The 26,032-nt window shown below is 51.1% G+C and overlaps 10 protein-coding genes across 10 annotated transcripts; 7 read left to right on the top strand and 3 right to left on the bottom strand.

Moving 5' to 3' along the window:
• Positions 1-1,340: 1,340 nt before the first annotated feature.
• On the top strand, positions 1,341-2,488 carry M436DRAFT_83318 (ribosomal protein L10e; the record flags this gene model as incomplete). The annotated part of the gene is made up of 6 exons (XM_013570567.1): positions 1,341-1,363; positions 1,518-1,532; positions 1,714-1,759; positions 1,814-1,823; positions 1,870-2,205; positions 2,259-2,488. 6 exons carry the CDS (start codon positions 1,341-1,343, stop codon positions 2,486-2,488), a joined length of 660 nt encoding a protein of 219 aa, XP_013426021.1.
• Positions 2,489-2,804: 316 nt separating this feature from the next.
• Positions 2,805-4,686, top strand: M436DRAFT_83319 (Glutamyl-tRNA amidotransferase subunit B, mitochondrial; the record flags this gene model as incomplete). Its single annotated transcript, XM_013570568.1, has 2 exons — positions 2,805-3,351; positions 3,401-4,686. The coding sequence occupies 2 exons, from the start codon at positions 2,805-2,807 to the stop codon at positions 4,684-4,686; spliced, it is 1,833 nt and encodes a 610-aa protein (XP_013426022.1).
• A 117-nt stretch (positions 4,687-4,803) lies between these two features.
• M436DRAFT_50459 (acyl-CoA N-acyltransferase) lies at positions 4,804-5,494 on the bottom strand (the record flags this gene model as incomplete). The annotated part of the gene is made up of 3 exons (XM_013570396.1): positions 4,804-4,989; positions 5,061-5,243; positions 5,303-5,494. 3 exons carry the CDS (start codon positions 5,492-5,494, stop codon positions 4,804-4,806), a joined length of 561 nt encoding a protein of 186 aa, XP_013425850.1.
• A 269-nt stretch (positions 5,495-5,763) lies between these two features.
• Positions 5,764-7,845, top strand: M436DRAFT_74128 (Phospholipid:diacylglycerol acyltransferase; the record flags this gene model as incomplete). Its single annotated transcript, XM_013570569.1, has 3 exons — positions 5,764-6,099; positions 6,218-7,643; positions 7,703-7,845. The coding sequence occupies 3 exons, from the start codon at positions 5,764-5,766 to the stop codon at positions 7,843-7,845; spliced, it is 1,905 nt and encodes a 634-aa protein (XP_013426023.1).
• A 1,435-nt stretch (positions 7,846-9,280) lies between these two features.
• On the bottom strand, positions 9,281-12,863 carry M436DRAFT_74129 (DNA repair protein; the record flags this gene model as incomplete). Its single annotated transcript, XM_013570570.1, has 2 exons — positions 9,281-11,480; positions 11,557-12,863. The coding sequence occupies 2 exons, from the start codon at positions 12,861-12,863 to the stop codon at positions 9,281-9,283; spliced, it is 3,507 nt and encodes a 1,168-aa protein (XP_013426024.1).
• A 543-nt stretch (positions 12,864-13,406) lies between these two features.
• Positions 13,407-14,954, top strand: M436DRAFT_50545 (uncharacterized protein; the record flags this gene model as incomplete). The annotated part of the gene is made up of 3 exons (XM_013570408.1): positions 13,407-13,493; positions 13,552-13,977; positions 14,037-14,954. The coding sequence occupies 3 exons, from the start codon at positions 13,407-13,409 to the stop codon at positions 14,952-14,954; spliced, it is 1,431 nt and encodes a 476-aa protein (XP_013425862.1).
• A 944-nt stretch (positions 14,955-15,898) lies between these two features.
• Positions 15,899-19,951, bottom strand: M436DRAFT_65203 (multidrug resistance protein 1, 2, 3; the record flags this gene model as incomplete). The annotated part of the gene is made up of 6 exons (XM_013570483.1): positions 15,899-18,660; positions 18,747-18,814; positions 18,866-19,522; positions 19,573-19,631; positions 19,662-19,826; positions 19,874-19,951. The coding sequence occupies 6 exons, from the start codon at positions 19,949-19,951 to the stop codon at positions 15,899-15,901; spliced, it is 3,789 nt and encodes a 1,262-aa protein (XP_013425937.1).
• Positions 19,952-20,577: 626 nt separating this feature from the next.
• M436DRAFT_50590 (uncharacterized protein) lies at positions 20,578-22,953 on the top strand (the record flags this gene model as incomplete). The annotated part of the gene is made up of 8 exons (XM_013570417.1): positions 20,578-20,631; positions 20,679-20,824; positions 20,884-21,314; positions 21,365-21,663; positions 21,720-22,058; positions 22,107-22,223; positions 22,282-22,508; positions 22,557-22,953. 8 exons carry the CDS (start codon positions 20,578-20,580, stop codon positions 22,951-22,953), a joined length of 2,010 nt encoding a protein of 669 aa, XP_013425871.1.
• Positions 22,954-23,426: 473 nt separating this feature from the next.
• Positions 23,427-24,255, top strand: M436DRAFT_74133 (thioredoxin-like protein; the record flags this gene model as incomplete). Its single annotated transcript, XM_013570571.1, has 2 exons — positions 23,427-23,975; positions 24,037-24,255. 2 exons carry the CDS (start codon positions 23,427-23,429, stop codon positions 24,253-24,255), a joined length of 768 nt encoding a protein of 255 aa, XP_013426025.1.
• A 516-nt stretch (positions 24,256-24,771) lies between these two features.
• Positions 24,772-25,500, top strand: M436DRAFT_50527 (60S ribosomal protein L15; the record flags this gene model as incomplete). The annotated part of the gene is made up of 3 exons (XM_013570404.1): positions 24,772-24,858; positions 24,920-25,076; positions 25,133-25,500. The coding sequence occupies 3 exons, from the start codon at positions 24,772-24,774 to the stop codon at positions 25,498-25,500; spliced, it is 612 nt and encodes a 203-aa protein (XP_013425858.1).
• Between the last annotated feature and the right edge of the window lie 532 nt (positions 25,501-26,032).

The following is a 26,032-nucleotide window of genomic DNA, read 5'->3' on the forward strand; positions in this document are numbered from 1 at the left end:
CCCCTTGTCTTAATAGGAACTGGCGTACACTGGCATAAGTTGATTCGTCGTAGTGATCCCGACACAATCTGAACAATACCAAGCCTGCCGCTACCATGCCAACGTAGGCTGGTCGCGTATGCATAATGAATTCGTGCAGATATGTTGGTATCGCGGCCAACCATAGAGATCGCAAGCCGATTGCTGATCGCCGAGAGGTAGACTGTTGGATGCGAGTTGCCTGCGTGAAACCATTGGAAGACTGATGGAGTTACGGCAATGGAAGCATGTCATTGGGCTTTGAGTACAAGGTGCAGGACCACGCCGATGATCCTCTGGGACTCGCAGTGTGTTGGCAGCGCAAAGTACGGCACAACTAGTGGCGGCGGAGCAGTGAGGCTCTCTTTATGTTTTGGTGATAGAGACACAAGCCTGCTGTCCCGCGCTTGAACAAGATTGTGTCAGTAAAGAGAACATGCAACACGCACGGATGATCTTAAGACCAGATCTCAGCGTTCTGGTTGTTTCTCACACCTCTGCCTGATCGAATTCGCCTGCAGATGAAGCCAAAGCAATCTGGCCACGGTCGACAGCCGTCACTGAGTCCAAGTAGTGCTTGGATGGCATTCCTAGCAAGAATGTGTAATGAAGCGGAGTAAATTGAGGCCATACATCAGCTTGTATGCAATTACTGAGATGGAGAATAAGAGAAAGGACTGACGGCAAAAGGACACGAGATTCCTGCTTCACAACCTACTGAAGGCCAGGTAGGCCACAGAATTACATGGCCTAAGTCAACATCCTTCTTACCTTCACGTGCCAGATATTGTGCAATCACATTGATGAACGACCAGCCTACGGTGCTGGAGTGAAACGGACTGAACCGAGACCAGCCAATGAGATTTGCTGTCGCTACCGTAGCAGAAAAACGACCATAGTGTGTGAACATGAGTCACAAGATTGGTATTGGTGGCATGCCCACGAGGAGCCGACAGGTTGTTATGAAGCCCGGGAGGATGCGACTAGAAGCGAGTGGTGTCGGCTTTGGGGAATGTTCGAGTGCGGTGTCTGTACTAAGACGTGCTCAAGGAGGCAAGTTGATTTCAAAGCAGCATCAGCAGGTGAAGAAAAGCAACAGAGGACGTTGATGGATTGCTAATCGGAGACTTGCACGTCATTGGCCGGGGTAAATAAAGCGTGGTGAGGAGAAGGGCCACCAGGGCTTCGAGCTGTCTGGCATTTCCAATCGCAGCGCACGCACAGACCAACGCACACAAAGCAGCCGAGATATTCACATCGCCGCGCGCCACCCAAACTCTTCCTTTCTCTCGAACACCCAGCGACATCACAACACCGTCAAAATGGCTCGCCGTCCCGCTCGTTGGTGAGTACACGACCCCGACGACTACTGGATCGACTTTCCCGGCCTCGAAATGCGTCTATTGGACCCATGGACGATATCGCGCTTCTCGACCGCCGGGAGACGTCCTTTCACGTCCCAAACCGCCTATAAAGACTCTTTGCTGACATCTTCATAGCTACCGCTACTGCAAGTAAGGATTCCCCGTTCGATCGAGTCGTTTTGCGCCCGGAAACATGCCCTTCAAAATCATCTACCACGAACATTGAAAATCGTCAAACCCGTACAACTCCGTCATATCAATACAACCCTTCACCGCGCGACTCTTTCTGGTCACTACATACCTTCGACATGCACTAACCACACCGCCACAGGAACAAGCCCTACCCTAAGTCGCGCTTCAACAGAGGTGTCCCCGACGTATGTTGAAATCTCCCAATGCTTAATTAAATCAATGTACTGATGTCCTGCAAGCCTAAGATCAGTGTGTACTCTAGTAGAAGCCTACACTTCTTGTCTAACTTTTGCAGGAATCTTCGATCTCGGCCGCAAGCGTGCTGGTGTCGATGAGTTCCCTCTCTGCATCCACCTCGTCTCCAACGAGTACGAGCAGTTGAGTTCCGAGGCTCTTGAAGCCGCCCGTATTTGCGCCAACAAGTACATGGTCAAGTCTGGTGGCAAGGATTCCTTCCACTTGCGCGTCCGTGCCCACCCTTACCACGTCGTCCGTATCAACAAGATGTTGTCTTGCGCTGGTGCCGATAGACTGCAAACCGGTATGCGTGGTGCCTGGGGTAAGCCCAACGGCACTGTCGCCCGTGTCAACATTGGCCAGATTCTCCTGTCTGTCCGCTGCCGTGACTCCTGTAAGTTGGCCTGCTATATCTCTGCTTACAACAGATACTAATACTACATCTAGCGCGCGCTGTCGCCATCGAGGCTCTCCGCCGCTCCCAGTACAAGTTCCCCGGTCGCCAGAAGATCGTCGTCTCCAAGAACTGGGGCTTCACTCCCCTCCGCCGTGAGGAGTACGTCGCCAAGCGCCAGGAGGGTCGCGTCCGCGTTGACGGAGCCTACGTTCAGTTCCTCCGTAACAAGGGTCCCCTTGAGTACAACGTCCGTCGCTTCCCCGATGCCTTCTCCGCTTAAGCGCGGATACCCAGTGGAAGGTCGAACGCGAAGGAATGATGGGCTTTGGTGCATTACGGCGTGTTGAGGCTTTCTAAAATTACCATACCATTCGTCAATGAGACATGCTGCAAGACCACTTTATCTTCTGTACTTGTGACCTGCTTTTCTATATGTATGATGAATCAAGCAATATGCGCACATGAACCTGAAGAGTATGAAGTAACGATTGCTTTGGAGAGGCTGACTGACGGACTTGACGACTGGGTGGTGATATGATTGCCAGAGTGTAAAGCTGCCCGCATTTCTTGCCCTTCAATTGTCCCACCATGACTTGATGCCGCTGCAACCTCGCCCCATCACACTGTCGCTCAGGCAGACGTGTCTGTATCATGCCTACCGACCACGACTGAATTCACTGGTCGGCGTGTTGCCTCGCCATCGACAATTCTCCAAGACCGTATACTGCCCTCAAACCGCAAAGACCGCCGAAACAGCCGTACCGCTACGCAAACAGTTGAAGGAAGAAGCCAAACAACGGAAGAAGTCTGCCAAAGCAGCTGGAAAAGGAAACCACGAAACCAATGCATTGCTGGACAAGTGGGAGTTGACAGTGGGCATCGAGGTGCACGCCGAGCTCAACACCGCCCACAAGCTCTTCTCGACTGCCCGCACCTCTGCCAATGCTGAACCCAACGAACATGTCGCTCGCTTTGACATTGCTCTACCGGGTGCTCAGCCGGCTTTCCAGAAAGCGACTCTCATACCAGCTCTCCGTGCGGCTCTGGCCATGAATTGCGACATACAACCTCGTAGCAGCTGGGATCGCAAGCACTACTTTTACCAGGATCAGCCGAATGGATATCAGATTACACAATACTACGGTATGTATCACAGCTATCGGATCACTCTATCACTCGCTAACTTCCGCAGAACCCTTCGCTCGTAACGGCTCCCTGATTCTGACCTTGGAGGATGGCATCGACCCAAACGACATCCCCGAGCCCAAGGGAAGTGCAGAGAACACAAGTCTCACCATTGGAATCAAGCAAATACAGATGGAGCAGGACACAGCAAAGACTGCTCTGCAACCCCCCTCGACATACCTTCTCGACTTCAATCGTGTCTCGCATCCTCTGATAGAAATCATCACACTGCCTCACATACACTCCCCCGCCACTGCTGCTGCGACCGTCCGCAAGATCCAGTCGTTGCTCAGATCGGTAGACTCGTGTGTTGCTGGTATGGAGATGGGCGGTCTGAGAGCCGATGTCAACGTCAGTGTACGTCAACGAGGCTCCACGGGCGACAACAACGAGTACTCTGGCGTCACGGGCCTAGGCACAAGAACCGAAATCAAGAATTTGAGTTCGTTCAAGGCAGTCGAAGATGCTGTTACTGCCGAACGAGACCGCCAGATCAAGCTTCTTGAGGCTGGAGGTGTGGTTGAGGGCGAAACGAGAGGTTGGACCATTGGCAGCACGGAGACAACTCGTTTGAGAAGCAAGGAAGGAGAGGTCGATTACAGGTACATGCCGGATCCGGATCTACCTCCTGTCCTGATCTCGAATGAGCTAGTCGAGCATCTGCGCAAGACTCTGCCAGAGTTGCCGGATTCGACAGTTTTGAGATCACTCAATGACTTTGGCCTGTCCGTGAAGGATGCGAAAACACTCTTTTCGCTAGACGATGGCGAGAGACTGGAATACTGTGCAGAGACCATCGAACTGATCCAGGCAAAACCCTCTGCTCAAAATGATGGCCAGGACCAAACCAAGGTCGGCAAACTGGTTGCCAACTGGGTCTTGCATGAAGTCGGTGGTCTTCTCGCTTCAGACGGCCGCGAATGGTCCGACCTCACGATCACAACAGAAGAACTTGCTTCTCTGCTTGCAAACCTCATGTCCAAGCAGATCACCGCTCGTGTGGGCAAGCAGATTCTCCAACAGCTGTACGAAGAGGACTCGGACGAAAGGATATCTGTCGACGCTCGCATCGATGAGGGCAATCTTCGTCTACGCCCGATCAGCAGAGAAGAGTACATCGAGCTGGCTCAATCCATCATGGATGAAAACCCAAACATGGTCAGCGCAGTCCGCGACAAGGGTCAAAAAGGCAAAACCATGTGGTTCGTTGGTCAAATGGTCAGAAGAGCAGAAGAAGGCACCGTGGAAGCTGAAAAGGCAAAGGAAATCATCGAGGAGCTTCTGTTTCCATGAGGATGTAGAATTTATGTAGAAACAACCCAATCACACCAGCTGTATGTTCTCCCACGCGCTGTAAAGGGTATCTAAAATGCAAAGTTCCAAAGTCTAAACGCCATCCGTCTGGAGATTCTAGTATGCTGGGTTGTAGGGTATCTGTGTTTGCTTGGAGGCGACTCCTTCTTTGAGGTAGAGGATCATTCTGTATGCACTGTTGCCATTCAGGTAATAGCGATGCAAGCGTTTCGTCCTCAAGAAACCCAGTCGTTCGTAGAGTTTGAGGGAGGGTATGTTGTCGATTTCAGTCTCCAGTGCAATCTTTTTCCACCCTCTAGTGTCAGTGCGTTATTCTTTGGACAGATTGGGGTGTTTGAGGAAAGACAACAAACCTCATCTGCATCTTTCGCTATCATGCCATCCATAGCCATCCTCACGAGTTTTGACGCAATGCCCCTGCCTCTGTGCTCCTTTTTGACTGCCAACATGGCAATGTATCCGCGCATGGGACCATCACGATGAGGCTCCAATTTGCACACGACCACGCCTATCAATTCTCCAGATGAATCTACCGTCTGTGGAGTAAAAGTTAGCATACCACGAACACAACTTTCACGAAATATTGTATACGCACCATGTAACACAAGTCTGCCCATTGGTACAAGAAATAGCGGTAGACATAAATACTGTAGGGCTCGGAAAGGTCTTTTGATATCAATTCGCGGATGGCGGTCAGGTATTGTGCTTCCTTGTCTGGATCGTATTGGATGTAGTGGAGATCTGAGGGGGTTGTTGGCTCCAGAGAACCAGCTAATGTGGTTGTCATTCCAAAAGTCGTAAAGAGTTGTGAAAGAGTGATTGGGTTTCACGAAGGTGTTTTGGCCATAGATATTCATATGTTCTACAGCGTAGAGGCTCCGCGGGGAAGAGAGAAACAGCAGCAGCAGCACATGAAAGTATTGAGCTCGGACCGCCAATGACGGAAGTGGCAGGTGATGGACAGGAACGAAGAAGATGCTCTCTCTGCTTCTCGCTGCCGATCCCTGCAGCGGCATTCATCTGTCGTAAGCACTCGACTCGCCCTTCTCGTCCGCCATGTCTGGTCTACGCAGACGCATCTTTGGCACCTCGTCCTCGGATTCACCCTCGCTCACACCCGAGCACTCACGAGAAGGCACACCGACTTCCGAAGAGGTCCGCGTCGTCTCTGCAAAGAAACTGCAGAAACTCACTGCACAGCACAAGGCCAGAGGAACAAAGAGACGGAATGCCTGGGTCTTTGGCTTGGGAGGCCTGTTTGGCATTCTCGTTGCTGGCTTCTTTGCTTCCAGCAATGACGTGTTTGACATGCAGGCTCTGAAGGATATGAATCTCGACTCCATCTTGGATGTCTTGCCTGCTGGATTGATAAAAGATGCACATGAACTTCAGGTTGGTTTTCTTCAGAGCGCGCTTGTGATTACCTTATACTTCTCCCTTCTTGTTTCTTCCTCGCTTGCCTGCTGTGCGACCCAAGACTATGTAGCTTACATATATGTGCTCTGTGTAGAAGAATCAACGAGACGCCATCGCGTATGATTCCTTTGCAGTCGGCCTGCACGCTCAGTCCCAAGGCATATCAGCCAGACACCCCGTCATCATGATCCCCGGCGTCATCTCCACCGGACTGGAGAGTTGGGGCACCGAAGAGCACTCGCGGCAGTACTTCAGAAAGAGGCTATGGGGCAGTTGGAGCATGATGCGTGCTCTGGTTCTGGACAAGGCTGGTTGGAAGAGACACATCATGTTGGACAAAAAGACCGGTTTGGATCCACCCGGTGTAAAACTCCGAGCTGCTCAAGGCTTTGACGCAACCGACTTCTTCATCACTGGCTACTGGATCTGGAACAAGATCTTGGAAAACCTCGCCACCATCGGCTACGACCCTACCAACGCCTTCACCGCAGCATACGACTGGCGAATGAGCTACATGAACTACGAGATCCGCGACCAATACTTCACCCGCCTAAAGCACCACATCGAAACAGCCACAAAAATCTCGGACAAGAAAGTCGTGCTCCTCAGCCACAGCATGGGCTCCCAAGTCCTCTACTACTTCTTCCACTGGGTCGAAGCCGAGGGTCATGGAAATGGTGGAGAAACATGGGTAGACGATCACATCGACTCCTGGATAAACATTTCCGGCTGCATGCTCGGCACCCCCAAAGGCCTACCCGCAGTGCTCTCCGGAGAAATGAAAGACACGGCACAACTAAACGCCTTTGCCGTCTACGGCCTCGACAAATTCCTCTCTCGCAACGAACGCGCAGAAATGTTCCGCGCAATGCCCGGTATCTCGTCCATGCTCCCCATCGGCGGCGACGCGGTCTGGGGAGACGAATTCAGCGCTCCCGACGACCGCCCAGATCAAAACGTCACGTATGGCAAATTCCTCTCTTTCCGCCATCTCAACTCGACCCAGCTCCCAAAGAAAAACTTGACCGTGGAGCAATCTCGCGAATACCTCTTCAACAGCACGGAAAACTGGTACTCGGAAGCTGTACTCTCCTCCTACTCTTTCGGCATCGCACACACGACACCAGAAGTAGAAGCAAACCAACTCATCCCCCGCAAATGGTCAAATCCTCTTGAAACACGTCTCCCCAAAGCCCCCAATATGAAAATCTACTGCTTCTACGGTATCGGCAAGGAAACAGAGCGCGCGTACTATTACCGCGAGGACAATGAGCCTGGCAGCAAGAATGATGTAATGATAGATACGCAAGCCTCGTTCATGAATCCTGACAAAGATCATGTGGCTGATAGGGGTGTGGTGATGGGTGAGGGAGATGGCACGGTCAATTTGTTGAGTACCGGGTATATGTGTAACAAGGGGTGGAGAATGAACAGGTACAATCCTTCGGGCATCAAGGTTACCACGTATGAGATGCCTCATGAGCCGGATCGCTTTTCGCCAAGAGGCGGGCCTAATACTGGTAAGTTTGTCTGAGATCTATATCGAAAGAAGGGAAAAGAAGCTGACACGGAGAAACAGGTGATCATGTGGATATCCTCGGTCGTGCATCTCTCAATGACTTGATCCTCAGGATAGCGGGTGGCAAGGGTGGCGACATCAACGAGACCATATTCAGCAACATCGTTCAATACGCCGAAAAGGTCAAGATCTGGGATGATTGATTCCCTTGACATGATGAGAAGTGTAACGAGAAGTGTGATATGAGAATTGTAATGTATAGAAGGTATGGGTTTATTGGAATAGAAGGGAATGTTTGCGCAAACGGCATTAATGATCGTTCTTTCTATACTCAAACTCTCCCTTTCTTTCCTTGCCAACATGAATGTCTTGCTGCTATAGCGATGGGCTCTCAGACACCAACGAGAGCAGATGCGACGACAGCTCGACCATCAGATGAAAAAAAGCAACCATCCCCACATACAAATACCCAGAGCCACAGCAGCCACAACAAAGAACAACATCTGAATCATTCTCATGATCTTAGCTGCGGTATTGGTGCCCGAGGCAGCAGAAGCGTAGCTATACACCATCTCCAAAATCGCCACTTGGACCGACATAAGAGCGAAAAACCTGGCCCAGATGAGTCGCTTTGGGAGTGAGGCAAAGATGACTTGCTTGGGTTTGAGCTTCTCGACCGAGCCTTCACGAGTCCATTCAGCTTTGGGAAAAGCTTGTGATCCTTCGTAGGGTCCGAACAGGCAAGTTGCCGTGACTGCCAGACCGATTGCGAGAGCTATAGTGAACAGAGGGCGGTGATATGACATTGCCATGTCAAGCTTTCTGCGAGGTTTTGGTTCTGGACGAACATCCTGTTCCTGTTGAGTGTTTGCTGCCTGGGCACCCATAGGGTTCATCTCGATGTCAGAGGCGTTGCCCGTATCGTTCCCTGTACCACGGGCTGAGTCCCGAAGTCTGAAGAATCCAGGGTTGTTGAAGATGGATCCAATGCTCTTCTTGTTGATGGCCATGATAGCAACTTGACGATGTGTCTGGCGTTGATGGGGTTGGATGAGGCGAAGCTCGGAAGAGATGGAAATGGGAAAAGCCTTGATGATTGAGCAACGATATGGATGAGCTAAGCAAGTTTGGAGCTTCAACATGGAAAGTGGTTAGCACAAGTCAACGGTTGTATGCATTGCTCGGGCATTGGCATAACTTACAGGTGCCAGTCAATATTGATAGCGTGCTATTGATGGTTGTGATGGTTGTGATGGTTGTGATGGTTGTGATGGTTGTGATGGTTGTGATGGTTGTGATGGTTGTGATGAAGAATGGATCGGGTTGTGGATGAGAGAAGTCAAGTCCTGAGGTCGACGACGGGAAAGTAAGAAGTCCTCCGGAGTGGCACTTACCCTTGGAGCTGTCAGGAGCGCCTGCTCTGTGGCAGGCTGCAAGAATCAAGACTCTCTATGACGAAAGGGTTGTTGAACTGCTCGACGCCGAGTCACCGGCAAGCGCGTTCCAGATACAGTCAAGCATAGGGTGGCTCCCACTAGCAAGAGTATTGAGTGGACGAATTGACCAAGAGACTTGCTTCGCAACAGACGAGCTTCCGCACACGCTGAATTGACATCCAAGCAGCTTTGGCAAGAAAGGTCAATTGAAGTCTACCTCTGGCAACCCCCTCGCAACAATCGCATCCTGGACGCTTTTTTTGACGTCCATACATGCCTGCCCCCAACCCTCTTTGACATCCTCGCCCACTCCTGATTCCAAAACCTCTTGCTCGATGACGAAACTCAGCCATCTGGCCACCTTGACAGCTTTATCCACGTCTCTCTCCTGTTTGACCACAGCAACCAGGTACGTGACCAAAGCCGCAGTATCTTCTTGATACGGTGCCTCGTCCCAGAACTCTGCAACCCACTCTTTCACCGCCTTTCTCAGGTCCGGAAGCTCGGTCAATTTGTTAGATGTGAAACTTGGTTTCGGTGGTCGAGGCGGCAGTTGGAAGAATCGTTCAATCGTGTTGGCTGGAGTTTCTTGCCAATTGCGTCCAGTGCGTTTATTGGCTTCGATACCGCCTGAGCGGCGTAGATGAGCTGACCTTCGTTCGTCTAGAACTTCTTTGCGGAGTTCTGGTGGTAGGGCAGCGAGGAAGTCTTCATCAATCTCGTCGGCTGTGTCGACGTCCTCTGTGTCGGTTTCCCGAGCGACGAAGTTTGCTTGTGTCAGTGTGGAGTTGCCATCGCTGACCCTGGCTCGAGCAAACAGTCCTCCACCACGAGGTTTCCTTCCACCGAGCTTTTTTACTGGAGGTATGATGCGGTTCTTGCGTGGGGATTGAGGTAGGATCGTTTGATCGTGTCCTTTCCGTGGAGATGTTGTGGTGGTTTGATACATTGCCATGACATCCCGACGCACGTCTTCAGGGAGTGAGTTTAAGATCTCAGGATCGAGTTGCGATTGGTTAGGAAGAGTAATTGCAGCCGAAGCTGCTCCTCGAGGTGGCTTCTTGACTGAAGCAGGACCTTTACGACCATCATCTTGTGCATCAGGAATCTGGTTAGGACGTGATTGCTTGATAAGTCTCGCTCGGATCTCTTCCGGTAGTTCGGCGAGTACCCGCGGATCGACTTGAGTGGGAAGTGCGAACTGCGTACCGAAGATATTCAAGGGTCGTTTTGTAGGAGATTGTTTGTTGACAATATTGTCCAAGTAGCTCGAGCCACCAACATCACGCACTTTGTTTCTCTTCGGCGTCCTGATGTCATCTGTGATGGGGTCTTCGATTGGTTCAGTGTTAGCAGCAATAGTCGGCTTTGGTCTTGTGTTTTGAGCTGGCTTGAACTGCAGGCGTGGTTGACTGCTGTCAGCGCGTCCGTCCAAGCTGGCTTTCAATGATTCGAGTTTGGTCATCTGGATTCCTATTCCACGAAGCTCCCCTGAACTGAAACCGAAGCTGCGCATCACTGTCAAGACCTCCTTCGTCATGACAGCACTGTCGTTGGTCGCAACGCCCAGTTGAATGCTCTTGTTGTAAGTATCGCACTTGCCATGTCCGAGGTGTTTGGGCGGATCAAGAGGGGCATCAGGAGACCGCCGCATCACCTTGACGGTCAACTGTTTGCCCTTGACATTCTCCTTGATCAGTCGTTTTTGCAGCTCTCCGCAAAGGCTGACCATGAACTCATCAACCTGCTCTTGATTCTCGAAGCGCACGCCCCAGTTCACATCTGCTGAGACCGATTTGCGAACAACTTGATCACCGACTTCAGCTCTGTCGATACCACGGCTGTACTCCCAGATCTTCTCTCCTGTTTTCGGCCCAAGCGTGTTGACTAGCTTCTCTTTCGAGAGTTCGCGAATGTCTTTTACATACTTGACGCCGATCTCTTCAAGCTTCCCGCCAATACTATAGGCGACGCCTGGTAAGCTTTGTACTTCAAGAGCACCGATGAAATCGAGAATGTCTTCCGGTTTGAGCTGGAATTGTCCTGCTGGCTTTGCTTTGCGGAGTGCAATCTTGGCGAGCAGGATATTGCCCCCTATGCCGACTGACACGTTGCATCCAGTCCGCTTCAATACTTCGTCCCGAAGTTCTCGACCAATTCGGTCGGCCTCAAATTGTTCACGATAGTTACTGCCCTCAAATCGCTTTGTACCATCAGTGCCACCGGCAGCTATACATTGCGTGCTGATATCGATGAGCGCTTCATCGACACTGACGCTCTGCACCAGACCCCCTGTCTCGAGTATAGCGGAATAGAACTGCCTGCTTGACTCTTCGTATGCTGGGAAATCGTAGGGAAGCACTTTCAAGTCAGGGCATAACTCTTGAGCTCTTTTCATCCACCTGTAACGTTATCAGCTTTATAGTCTAGTAGTCGATCACTGTGTAAAAGACTTGCATTCCGTTCTTGACGCCAAACTCTCTGGCGGGATAGTTGCAAGAGGCGATCTCAGACCCGTTGCCACCAGCTGAGCCAGTGCCATGAGCAACCACACAAGGTTTGTCTTTGAGGTGGGGGTGCTTCTTCAACGAAACAGCAGCGAAGAAGCTATCAAAATCGACGTGCATGATATAGCGACGAGCGCCTACGGGACGCTTCTGGCGAGTCTTCTGAGAAGCCGACCTCTCGGCAGTGAGTGCCTGCAGCTGTGATTTCAGATCTGCTTTCCAAGTTGACAGATGATGCAGACGTGATTCTCGGTAGTATTGTTGGAGGAACTCTGGATTCACAACTGTCGACTTACGCAGACGCGGGTCGGCAAGAAGTATGGCGTTGTGTTCCTCCGCAGTCAGTTCAGCAACATTCTGTGGAGGCCCTGTCTCCGGTGTACTTGTCTCTTTCGCGTTGCTTGGATCAGAAGAGTCTTGACCATACGGTGACGTAGAATGGGGCACCGGATCTAGCTCGATATGCTGTTCTACAGGGCTGGTACGAGGAGGAGTCTGCGGGACGTCTTCTAGCGGCTCTTGTGCTTCTTGAACAGATTCTAGCTGTTCCGGAGCATCGTCTCCCTCTCCTCCCAGTGCCTCGAAATCGGAATCATTGATATCATCATACTCAGGGGTCAATGTCGGCGGTTTGGAAGCCTGTGGTGGGCCTTTGAGGAACGAAGGCTTAGGTGAAGAGAACTGACCAGAGGTGTCGGTCCGAAGCCCCTTGAGCTGGGTATTGTACCAGCTGTTGTCACTCTGGTCCTTGTAGCCCCTGATGGGTCTGTTGACCTGACTTGAAACCTGCCCATTGTTGAAAGCAAGCACTTTCTGACCGACTCCCTCATCCACAACACGGTAGTTGTCCCATGGCAGGCATTTTGCAGCTGCGATACTGTCGACAATCCAGGCAGGTTTGACGATGCGATATCGTTTGAATTCGACGGCCTTCTTGGGAGTAAGACTACTTGCGACGATGTGCGTCACAAAAGTCTTGCCATCGAGATACTGCGCAAAGCCGCCACCATGAGCGACGATCATGGTATGGAGGTCATTGAGCGAAGGTTGGGTGTAGCCGTTAACATAAACCACGATGCCTTTGAAGATGGGTGGATGCTCAGATCTGGCGCGTATTTCGGAGTCCAGATTCTGCAACTTGATTCTCTTCCGACGCATGTACTCTCTATGGCCGCCAAATTTCGAACTCTCATACTCGTCGCCAGCTTCATCTTCAAAAGTGTGATTCTCGATGCGCTTGCGCGTTTGCGCAGATCTGGCTTCAAGGCGAGAGTTCATGCCGCATGTCACTGGTGTTGTGGTCGTCGCATTGTATGCTATGAGTCAAGAGTTGATGAGATATAACGTGTCGTCGAGAATGGCATTGTCCATGGTGGTTCACGACGACAAAGAATAAAGTGGAACGCGAAGAGACGCGCCGAGGTCAAACGCCACCAGTCTGGAGAATTGGTCAGGCGTGCCAAGAAATTACCTTCCAGAAGCTATCATAATTGATATCCATTGGAGACCTTGGATGGAAAGATGCTCGTCAACAGGGTGAAAACTGCAAGCTGGACTGGATAAGCGTTGAAAGCAGGGAGAAGTCTTCTTGTGCCTTCAGAGAGCTCAAGTGAAGGTTCGAGTTGTGGCAAGAGATGTTCTGTACGAACGCTGGGACCCGATGGGCTTCTTCGCGCTTCGAAGTCTGAACGGTTGCCCTGACGGTGCTTCTGGCCCGTGCATCGAGTTTTTTATCTGCCAAAGTTTCCACCAGCGCAGCCTTCTGTCTTCATTCTCATCACTCTTTCTTTTCCCAAATCAATTCATATCAAATCTATCACAATGGGTGTTCTTCCTATGGCTGTTTTCGGACTTGAGGTCCCTGCCGGCGGCATGCCCGTCGCTGCCAGCGGTGAAATTCCCGCTGCTGTAAGTTCTCACCACACTCGAATAGCTATCCAGACAGCAATGCTTACGCCTATCTCAGTTCCGCCTGACCATGGCTGCCATCGACCCCAGCGCCGAGCCCGAGTTCGACGAGGACACCAAGGGCAAGAAGCCCCGTGCCACTCTCAAGATCATCCGCGCTCCTCTCCAAATGGACGACGAGGACGACTCCGACTTCGACCCCGAGGAGATGGACATGATGCTCGCTTCCGACGACGACGACGAGTCTGACGAGGATGCCGGTCCCAGCGACCCCGCAAAGTCCAAGAAGGCTCGCAAGGCCGCCGCCGCCAAGCAGCTCCTCTCTGAGCTCGAGAGCATGGATGTTGACTCGCCCAAGGTCAAGGGCAAGGGCAAGGTCCAGGTTGATGACGAGGACGAGTCCGACGAGGACGATGAGGATGACGAGGATGATGAGGAGTTCGAGCCCGAGGAGTTCGTTCTCTGCACTCTCGACCCCGAGAACGTAAGATACCATTCCTGCCACCCTACCGATCGCGAGCTTGACTGACCACGCCCAAACAGCACTACCAGCAGACTCTTGACATCACCGTTGGTGACGACGAGCGCGTCTGGTTCATGGTCACCGGTACCCACGACGTCTACCTTACCGGTAACTACGTCGAGCCTGATCACACCCACGGTCCCGAGGGCGAGTACGACTCCGAGGACGAGGATGAGGACGAGTACGACCTCTCCCCGGATGAGGATGAGCTCTACGGTGACGAGGATGACTCCGAGGACGACCTTGACGACATGGAGGATCCCCGCATCACCGAGGTTGACGACGACGAGGCTCCCGCTCTTGTCCCTGCTAAGGCTGAGAAGAAGGCCGACAAGAAGGGCAAGAAGCGTGCCGCCGAGGACGAGGCCGAGACTCTTGACGACCTGATCTCCAAGGCCAAGCCCGCCGAGAAGAAGAACGCAAAGAAGGTCAAGACCAACGAGGGTAAGGCTGTCGCCGCCGACGAGGTCGCCAAGAAGATCGAGACTCCCGCTGCGGCCAAGGCAGACAAAAAGGTACAATTCTCTAAGAACCTCGAGCTGGGTCCCACTGGCTCGAGTTCCCCCGCTGTCGCAAAGGGTGCTGAGAAGTCCAAGGCTGCCCCCTCCGTCAAGACCGTCAACGGTGTCACCATCGACGACAAGAAGATCGGCTCCGGCCCCGCCGCAAAGAAGGGTGACCGCATCGGTATGCGCTACATTGGCAAGCTCCAGAACGGCAAGGTCTTCGACTCCAACAAGAAGGGCAAGCCTTTCAGCTTCAAGCTCGGTACCGGTGAGGTCATCAAGGGCTGGGACATCGGTATTGCCGGCATGCAGGTTGGTGGTGAGAGACGTGTTACCGTCCCTGCCCAGCACGCCTACGGCTCGCAGTCCCTCCCCGGCATCCCCAAGAACTCCACCTTGATCTTTGACGTCAAGTGTGTCGAGATCAAGTAAACTTGGAACTACGCGACGACACAACAACAACAACAAAAAGAATACCCGGGCCCGACAATGGCCTAAACTTTAGAAGATACCCAACTTGCATCTCCTCGACATAGAGGTGACAATTACGAACGAGACCTTATAGGGGCGAAAGGAACGCACGACGACATGTACAGCGTGTGGCAGGAATGAAGGGTCATCTCTGCAACATCTCTATCCTCGAAAAAGAAGAGGAAAGGAAGAGACAGTGCTTTGGTACAAAAAGTTTTCTTATGTCCAATATTTTTAGCGAGAGCGTGTTGATTACCACCAATCTTACTATTGAACCAAAATATCTCATGAACCCGAACGTGCCTCTTGCTTTTGTGATCTATCTGTTTACTCTTTGTTGTGCCTGTGTCTTACGGGTCTCAAGTTACCTGGTCTGGTTCGGTCGAAGATGACACTTTGAATCCGTGCAAATGTCGTGAGCTCCTCTGTGGCAGTCGAGTTGTCCGAGTCTCAAAATTGGTATATGACAATAACAACGTGTTTTGACAACAATCTTATCATTCTCCCACATTATCAATGGATTTCTCAGTCGATATGAGGAATAACATATCTCGTTGAGCCTGCCGTGGGTGGTATATCGACAAAAGATGGTATGGATTTATCGTCGAGGGTATCACCCTGGAAGTCAGCATGATACGTGCTGCATAATTTTTGCACCTTCATATCTTACATAAGACTATATGCACAAAATCATGTGCTCGGCCGGCGAAATAGCAGTCTTTGGCATTCGTGGTACCATCGCCCGGCCGGATTTATAGAATGTCTGGAAAAATTCGCAAGGTCTTTTTCTTCTTCTCGAGATGTTCAAATTCAAAGGCAAGTCATGTTTCGAAGGAACACACACTAGAGAGTGGAGAGTCTAATTTCCAAATCTATATATGTGAATATGTATGTACAGATCCTGTCTACAAGGACTGAGACTGGCAAAGTTTGTAGTACACTCCTCTCCGCTCAAGCAATTCAACATGAGTGCCCTGTTCCACCACGGTCCCCTGATTCAAGACAAAGATTCTGTCTGCGTCTTTGATGGTAGAAAGCCGATGAGCAATAGCGATAGTGGTGCGACCAGTCGAAGCCTGGGCAATAGCCGCCTGTACCAACTTCTCCGATTCAGTATCTAGTGCCGACGTAGCTTCATCAAGCAAGAGCACTCGAGGTTGCCGGATAAGCGCTCTGGCAATTGAGATGCGTTGGCGTTGACCACCGGACAATCCTGTACCCCCTGCTCCGCAAGCAGTCTCAAGGCCTTCGGGAAGTGAAGAGACAAAGTCCCAGATATTGGCTTGACGACATGCGGCTTCGACTTCGGCTTCCGAGGCTGTGTCGATTGACCCGAGCAGGATGTTTTCGCGAACACTGGTGTCGAAGAGACTAGGCTCTTGTTGCACATATGAAATGCCATCTCTGTATTTCCGAGGGCAGTAATTCTTGAGCTCTTTATCGTGATGCTTGACTTTTCCAGCAGATGGCTCGTAGAAGCGCTCCAAGAGTGAAACAACGGTCGACTTGCCACATCCCGAGGCACCGACAAAAGCAACGAATTCTCCAGGATGGACCTCAATATCCAAGCCCCTGATGATGGTGTTCTCAGGCCTGGTGGAGTATGCAAATCCGACTTGTTCCAGTTCGAATGTGGCCGAGTTTTCTGGCTCCTTTTCGTTGATATGCGTCTGAGAACAATAATCGTGCATACCTATGCGTGGCGTCTGCGATCGGAGCCAGAGTATCTCGTTTGCACCAGCGCGTGCCTTGGATAGCGACGTGCTATAGGCAATGAACTGGACAGAACCCTCGGCAGCGAACACGACTGCAATGAATACGGTGAAGAATTGGTTGGTGCTGTATTCACCATAAGATATCAGGCGTGCACCGTACCACAGAGCCAGTGCCATAGCAGCAAACTCGATGGCCTGCGCCACAGCGAAGAACAGATTTGTGGTCAGCAGCATTTTGCTGGACCTCTTGGTGATGTTCTTGAGTTGCGATTGGTAGGTGTTGATGACGTATTGCTCCAGGGCGAGCGAAGCCACAGTGCGAATCGCCGACACTGCCTCTGAAGCAGTGGCTGCGCTGTCCGAGAAGAGTCTCTCTGTGGCTTCTTCGAGTCTGATCTCCATCTTGAGACGGCAGTATCCCATGCCGACTACTGGAACCATGATAGTAAAGACGGCGACGAGTCCTAGCTTCCATCCAAAGACGATGGCTGTGACGGCCGAGGACACTAGCATAATCAAGACGATCAGAAGCAAGGCAGAAGTGATACCGATGAGCTCGAGAAGATTCGAAGGGGCCTGGGACAAGCGAGATACAATCGCTCCTGTGCCATTCTCAGGCTGGTCGAAGTATTCCATGTCTTGGTAGATGGTGTTCTTGAACATGTCTTCGCGGTACTGCCTCGAGATGACCTGTACGACTAGGTTGGAGACATAACCAGCAACGAAGTACAGGATACCGTTGATGATCGCGACAACGAACAGCATAAGGGCGTAGAAGTCTCCACGGTTCGTCAGCTCGGAACCCTGGAGTTGGAAGGTTGTGATAAGCCTGCTGATCAAAACAGCAAGCGCTGGATAGGTCAGACCACCGACAACGCAAGCGATTGCTATGATGAACAGATTCGCCCAGCAATCTCGGCGTTCTTGAATAACGATGCCGAAACATTTCAGCAGACCGTAACCCATCGTATGGCCACCGTCCTCCAGTGGCTTGCTGACTTCTTGCCCAACACCGTGGGAGTCTTTGCGTGATAGACCTCGATTGTCTGGCGAGTCCGGTGCGATTGCCTCGTACATCTCGATCGCACTGTTATCATTATTTCCGAGATCTTGTGCCATGACAAGACGATAATAGGCGCCCTTTTGATCCAGGAGCTCGGCGTGAGTGCCTTGCTCCTTGATGACACCTTTATCCAGGACCACAATCCGGTCGGCGTTCTTGACGGTTGAGAGTTTATGTGCAATAACGACCGTGGTCCTTGATCCTTGCAGTCGATCTAGTGCACTTTGAACTTGATGTTCCGCCTCCGGGTCCAGAGCACTGGTAGCCTCGTCCAGAAGAAGGATGCTGGGGTTTGATATGATGCTTCGAGCAATTGCAATTCGCTGCTTCTGGCCTCCGGAAAGTCGACTGGCTCTTTCGCCGACAACAGTCTGGTATCCATCGGGAAGATTTCTGATGAAGCTGTCTGCGTTTGCATCTCGACAGGCCTCTACCACCCTCGCCTCGATCTCGTTTTCCGGCAGATCTGCTGCGCCTACGAGACCTAGTCGTACGTTTTGATATATCGTCGTGTTGAAGAGCACCGGCTCTTGTTGGACAAACCTGACTTGGGTGCGAAGCCACTGAACGTCAAGGTCACGCACATCTCGGCCATCGATTTTGATGGTACCGGATTCTGGCTCATACCAACGCTCCATCAAGCCTACTATGGTAGATTTTCCAGATCCCGATGCACCAACCAGAGCAATCGTGCTTTTTGCGGAGACTTTGAGTGAAAAGTTGTCAAGAACTCGAACGTCTGGCCTGGAAGGATAGGCAAAGTTGATGGCAGTAAGCTCTATTTCTCCTTGGATTGACTCGGGTCGTTCCCCTTTGTTGTTCAAGGGGTCAAGAAGAGACTTTCTGTCGATCACTTCGAGGAGCTCTTCGGCGCTACTGGCTGCTTTGGCTATGGTGCGAGTTAGCATGACTTGAACATTGGCTGGAAGCAGCATGCTCCAGGGGAAGATCATGTGGTCACTTAGCCGTACGCACCAATAACTTGCATCTGAGGGGCCACTTGAGTTACAGATTGTGCTGCAACGAGAACAGCGAAGATCACCCTACAGTCTGTCAGTTATCAAAGACGTTCGAGGGATAGTGATGCAACATACGTTATGATCTTTCCAGGGGCTTCGATCTCGCCGTTAGCATACATATGAATGCCTTGCCAGAACGCTAGGCCGTATCCTGCGTAGACAAAGAAAAATTCGTTGGCGTAAAGCAAACCCCAGTTTAGAGACTTTCGCAGACCTTCTCTTCTGGCGTCCTCTAGAATCTGGTTGTGCCTCTCGATCATTCTTGGCTGAGACCAGTAGGCGTGAACCACACGGATACTCGAGAACGTCTCCGCGGCAAAAGAACCTGCCTTGGCATACAGCTTCATACATCTGTTCTCCTGCGAGGCGTCGATAGCAACACCGATGCCAGTTGTGATGACAATGGCTGGTATAATGCAGATGGTGATAAGAGCAAGCTTCCACTGTACTGCAAGAGCGACGATGAAGGCGGTGATGAGGGCGGCGATTGCTTGAACTACCAGACCCAACTTCTCTGCAATGCCCAGTTGTATATGGCTAGAAAACGTGTTGAGCTTCACAGCGATGGCACCGGTGTCACCGATGTCGAAGAAGGCAATCTCTTGCCTCAGTGTCTTGTCGACACAATCGATACGCAGTGCTCTGACCGTTCGCATCGCTGCGAACGATATGGTCACTGTTCCGACATAGAAGACGATCAATTTTGCAATTGCCAGGTAGACAAGGTACAGACTATGACAGTCAGTCTCGGTACTTATCCTGCTATGTTGAGTAGCAACAACCTAGCTTTGGCAATCTCAGAACGAAAGTGGCTGACAGTGATATTGCCTTGGGCAAAGTCCTAGCAAAACTTGTCAATACGATCACCCACCACTTTGTGCTCTGAAAGAGGTCCATCGATACTAACATTGAATGTGTTAACAAACTGACCAAAGATTAAGTCGAGTAGAGGCAAGGCTGTCCCTGAAGTTGCCATACAGAGCACACCAATACCATACAGAAACTTGCTCAGTCGGTCGGCATATTGGAACATTCGCTTCGCACAAATCAGTCTATACCTTCATGAACTATGGCTCTACTCACAAAGTACGCAGCCCACCCTTGTGTCTTTGCTACCTCTCCTGTCGAGTTTGTAACTGATGCCTTCTCGCTGTCTGACATACTAGGCGAGTCGAAATTTGCGTATGAAACTGCATCGTGTATTGCTGGCGGTAGCTATAGTGTTAAATCTCAGTTTCGAAGACCAGACTACATCCCGAAGACTAATCCGCTCCTTGCTGCGCCCCTGCGGCCAGTAGAAATGGTTTGATGTTGATGTCGATCGAGGAGACTGACTCATTCACGGCGCGCGCGGGCGCCGTGTTGTTGCAAAGGAGCTTGCAGAACAGCGTGGTGTTCGCTAAGCCAGACCCTGACTTTTTCGAAGGGTAGTTGCAAGATTGGCGTTCTGTGCACGGAAACAGGCGCTGCCTGGAGATTCGCTGTCCGCGGACACCCGAACTAACAAACCGAACCACCCGTTTCTCTTTAGTCCTCAACACATCGTCTGATTATGCTGGAATCGTCGTGTCTGCCTGTAAAAACTGCAGGCTGCCACGCGCCTAGGCTTGGCTCAAGAAATATATCCATCGAAGATCCTATCTGACGGGTATCGAAAGTAGGGCAACATCCATCTCTTGCTTTACATTAGCCGTCACTTATACCACTCCGGATCTTCGGTCATTCTCGGGACCCGAGACATACCAAGCCATTGATTGTTTGCTGAAGTGGAGGTGCTACGGGCAAGCATGACGGACTCTGAAAATGAATCGACTGCTTTCAGCAAGTCACTGCCTAGAGCAGTATGTTTACCGAATCTAGATACCACCATCACGCTAACTTACAGTAGTGCGATACTTGTCGAATACGCAAGATACGTTGTGACAAGACCACACCTTGCTCCAACTGTAAGACTGCGGGAGTGGCATGCAAGATCACTAGTCGGAGCAATGATATAACCAAACCCAGATCTAGAGTGCTCATCTCTAATCAATAGTAAGTGATCTGTCTAAACAGAGGCTCGTAGTAATAAATCTTTGCCTTACGCATAACAGTGAACAAAAGATCGACCGCATGGAGCAGCGTCTCGAAAGCATAGAAAAGCTGTTACAGATACTGGCATCAACAGCAAAAGCTCCTCGAGATACGCAGTCTGGACCATCGTCTGTTACGTTCACACCTGCGCCTAGCGCTTCTGTACCAATACCTACTCCTCAGGTCGAACAATTCGAGGGAGAGACTTCCTTAGTAGCACACTCGAGACAAGCCCACGAAGCACTGCAACATATGCTGGAGGCGGCGCCAACTACTATCCGCAACGATCCCAACACAGTCAATGCCCTCGCGTCTCTGCGAAACTTGTTGGAGAAGCACCGCTCTGAACCTCCTAGCAATCTGTTGTCACGAGTCGGGTCAACAGGGGATCTCCAACACTCAGAACTACCTTCACGCGACGAAATCATGAAACTTTTCGCTTATGTGGAAGGTATGAATCCTGAATTGCGGTGAATTTTCCTGATACTGATACTTGTATAGCTGACGAATTGCACGACATGTTTACCTGGTGGCTCTTTGACGAGATCCAGGACTTTTACGATATGTACGACGAATTTTGTCACTCGCCATCAACGTGCTCTACTGCGATTTCCGTTTTAGTGTATTGCGCACTATCTTGGCTCTTGGAAGGTAATCCAGTGATGCAACGGGCAGGGATAGACATGTCCCAGTATGCTGCCTATGTTCCGATCTGCCACAGACATCTCGCGACTTATATCTCGTCTTATAACTTGTTCCTGGAGCCTACGGATACGAATATAGCAGCTCTCTCGGCTGCTGTAAGTGGAAATGCAGCTATGCTTGACAGAGGTTGTGCAGTTCTGACTGGATACAGGCCGCCTACGCTATCTATACAGCCGATATCAATGCCGCTTGGACCCTGACGAGTACTGCAGCGCGTTTGTGTCAATCCTTGGGATACCATCGCTTGAGTAATGACAGAAGCGGAGATACTAAACTCTATGAGAAGCGGGCTATGTTATTCTGGTCAGTCTACTTCATTGACAAGTCGTTGTCGCTTCGACTTGGTCGAGCGTCCTCGCTCCAGGACTTTGACATATCCTTTTCCGCAAAAGAGGTCTTTGACATTTGGAACAATAAAGATCCCCTGGACCTCAAGACTGCCAAGCTGGCTGAGTGGTTAAGACTCTCGCTTGAGATGGCAAAGATTCAGGTAAGTATCAACCAATCATCTCACACCACCGATTACTCATGATCATAGGGTGCGATCTACGACAAGCTCTATGCACCTGGAAGCATTAAAGCTTTGTCAGAACGCCAGATCCAAGGTCAAGAATTCATAATAAAGATACACGAGATCTTGTCGATGAACCAGAAGGTCAGTGCTGACTGACCTTGACGCTCTCGTTACACGGCTGACCGTGTCTTCGTTTCAGTGTTTTTCGGAACCAGGGTGGCTCCAGGAATACACGTCATTCTACAAAGAGAGCACCGATGTCATTCTCTACAGTTTGTTCACGCTCGTCTATCGGGCCATGCCCGAAGTGTCGAATGCGCAACAACTTTCGTTACAAGCTGCAAGGTCGACTATGCAGGTTCACTACAGTTGCAGCAAAAAGGCGGAGTTCATGGGATCAGAGTTCAAGCTTGAATACTTGACCTGGTAAGTCGAACTATGATCCACTCTCAGGAATCCTACTGAAGCCTTCAGGTCTATCATGTTGTGTCCGTTCACATCATTCATCGTACTCTTCCGCAACGTTGTCACAGACCTCAATATCGACGACCTGAAGCTCCTCGAATATTTTGTGGTTTCGATTGAATGGCTCAATGATGGACACCAACGAGAGCCTCTCCAACGCTTTCAGCAGTTGTGCCATGCCTTTTACAGCCTTGCTAAACACTTTGTGGCTGCTCGACTGCGTGCTGATCACGAGCATCGAACTTCCATTAGTACAGACCAAGCACTTACCTTGAACATCATGCAACAGACGACGGATTTCGACCAGTCGTCGAGCAATGTGGTGTTTCCTGAAGACTTCCAGACTTGGATGGATACGAACATGGATTTCATGAACGATAACTGGTTGGCTTTCGGAACACTCTGAATTCGATTAAGATGCCTCCAATCGACTCAATATTCCTGCAGTAGGACTTAGCCCGATAGATCGGCCGTCTTCATGAACACATACTCATTGTGTCTCCAAGCGGTACGCAGCATTTACTTCGTGTGACTACTCAAGCCCCTCGACAGTCTCAATACAGGTCAGAGTCTCGTGAGCTGTACGGGTAATCAAGCACTCGGTTTCTGGACGAACATTTATTCTCTATCCATCTCTTGGATCTATTCAATACTTTTTCCATCGGATTTTGATACTTTCCAGGGAGGAGGTCGAATGTTATGTTGAATTGCTCCGACGCCGTCGGGTAGATTGGTACAGCTTGGTAATTCCGCTTAAATCCATTGATGACGAAGTGTTAGACCCCACCTATAGAAGATCACGACATATCGCGAAACAGTTAAATAGATCCTTTGGACCCTCGTGCACCATCACAAACTCAGTCCATACATACAGCAATCATGGCAAGCTACACGAACGGCGAAAGCAACAACGGCGAGACCAAGGGCATCCAACCAAAGATCACTCTCTACACCAACCACCTCTGTCCTTTCGCTCACCGCGCCCACATCACCCTTGAAGAGCTGGGCCTGGACTTTGAAGAAGTCATCATCGACCTCGATAAGCCTCGCGAGCAATGGTACCTTGACATCAACCCCCGCGGTCTCGTACCTTCGATCAAGTACACCGTCCCCGGTCTCTACGACGAGGAGATCATCACCGAGTCGAGCATCGTCGCACAGTTCCTCGCAGACGCCCGTCCTTCGCATCTGCTACCCGGTAGCTTGCATGATCCTTTCGCTCCGCTGTTCAGAGCTAGAGTGGCTTTCTTTGTCGACACTTGGAACACAAAGGTTCAGGGCAGCCTGTACCCAATGATGAAGGCCGAGGGCGAAGAGAAGGACAAGCTGGCCAAAGAGACTGTTGCCGCTATTGAGAAAGAGATTGAGCCTCTGTTGGCAAACGCTGCTCCCTTCTTTGGCGGCAAGGACAAGCCCACCCTTGCTGAGGTATATTTTGTCTATCGTCTACGTTCAGCGGGCACAATGCTGATCAAAGACACAATTGCAGGCCATCATCGCACCCTTCCTCATCCGCTTCTTTGCTTTCTCCAAGGAGGGCAACCTCCTTCCTTCGTCGCTCAAGAAGTCCATCGAGGCTCTGCCAAACACTGGAAAGTGGGCCAAGGCTGTCGTCGAACTTCCCAGTGCTCTGACTATCTGGAACGAGGAGGACGTCGTCAAGAGAACGTCGGCTCGCGTGGCCAAGATGAAGGAGGCTGCCAAGTAAGCGGCGCTTGCTGTATGGCTGATCGCAATGAGAGACTAAAGGGAGCAGACTGTGATATGCATGACGTGAAACGACTTGAGTATGAGGCATACGGCAATAGCAGAGTACATAGTCTCGAGCAAGTGATCGATTTTTTCATAACTAACAAACGTCTTCTTCACTGTGTTTGTGCACTCTGTTCAAGTAAAACTCAGGAGAGTGGACGATGGTATGACCTATCTGCAAAAATATTTCACTGCTGCCATAATCTTGAATAAACGATTGATAAAGCCCAAGGGTCCAAACTCCAAAGTGGTTCGGTTGGTGGCGGCTTGGCGTTGTGCCAAGCATCTCGCGCACAACCTGCAAAAATGGGAAGCCGCAAGTCTGAAGATTTCCTTCCTTCTCGATTCGTCCGCGACCACGAAAACTAACGACCCAGCTTCCCCAATACCGTAACAGTACGTCGAATCTCTGCATCGAAAGGATCGATTGCAGTGGCCCTGAAAGAGTCGCAATCGCTGACAGTTGCCAAAGATGGGTGCCCTCAAATACGTCGAAGAGCTCCAGAAGAAGAAGCAGTCTGATGTCCTGCGCTTCCTTCTCCGTGTTCGCTGCTGGGAGGTACGCGCTACATGAGAATTGATGCTACTCGTTGAACTTTGCTGAGAGTGCATCAATATAGCTCCGCCAGTTGAACGTCATCCACCGCGCCTCGCGCCCTTCGCGCCCCGACAAGGCCCGCCGTCTGGGATACAAGGCCAAGCAGGGATACGTTATCTACCGTGTCCGCGTCCGCCGCGGTGGTCGCAAGCGCCCCGTCCCCAAGGGCGCCACCTACGGTACGATTGAAGATTCTGCAACGAGGAAAAAGATCTGGTTCTAATACTCCCTCCAGGCAAGCCCACCAACCAGGGTGTTAACCAGCTCAAGTTCCAGCGCTCCCTCCGCTCCGTCGCCGAGGAGCGTGTCGGCCGCCGCTGCGCCAACTTGCGCGTCCTGAACTCGTACTGGATCAACCAGGACTCGACCTACAAGTACTTCGAGATCATCCTTGTCGACCCCCAGCACAAGGCCATCCGCAAGGATGCCCGCATCAACTGGATCGTCAACCCTGTCCACAAGCACCGCGAACTCCGTGGCCTTACCTCGACCGGCAAGCACAACCGTGGTATTAACAAGGGTCACCGTTACAACAACACCTCTGCTGGCCGCAGAAAGACCTGGAAGAGACAGAACACTCTCTCTCTCTGGCGCTACCGATAAACGTCTCGCCCCTCACGGCGTTGACGTGGTTGTTAAAAGGGATCTGGGCAAGGGTCTTCGTTTCGTATCGTTGCGATGTTGGGACGAAGGCATCCACAAAATTTCTGGGATTAGCGGGCATTATCATGAACTAGCCAAACTGTTGTCATTCAAAATCACAACGCTACCCGCTCACTTCCTTTTGTTCTCAGTGCATCGTGAATTGTGATTTTCCTGAGATTCAAGATTGTAGGATTTGAAGGCTTACGACGCCTGAAACATACATACAGGGTTATGAATGAGACAAGATGGATTCGGCGCAGGTTTGAAGTTCAAGCCGACGGGAGAAAGAGCAAGTTGTAGGACAGCAAATTGGTGAGATGCGGCTGCTAGGTTCTCTAAGTGGAAAGACTAGGTTCGGCGAAGGGCGGCCCCAGAAATAGGCGCGGTAGTGACTAGTGAGGGGGGACTCGGAGTCATGTCAGGGAGACGGACGAGGAGCTGAGCATTGTCGAAATGTGGTGAACACGAGCTCAACCGCTTGGTGCCCGCT

The sequence above is a fragment of the Aureobasidium namibiae genome (genome assembly GCF_000721765.1).
Source record: "Aureobasidium namibiae CBS 147.97 unplaced genomic scaffold scaffold_12, whole genome shotgun sequence".
Classification (NCBI taxonomy): Eukaryota; Fungi; Ascomycota; class Dothideomycetes; order Dothideales; family Saccotheciaceae; genus Aureobasidium; species Aureobasidium namibiae.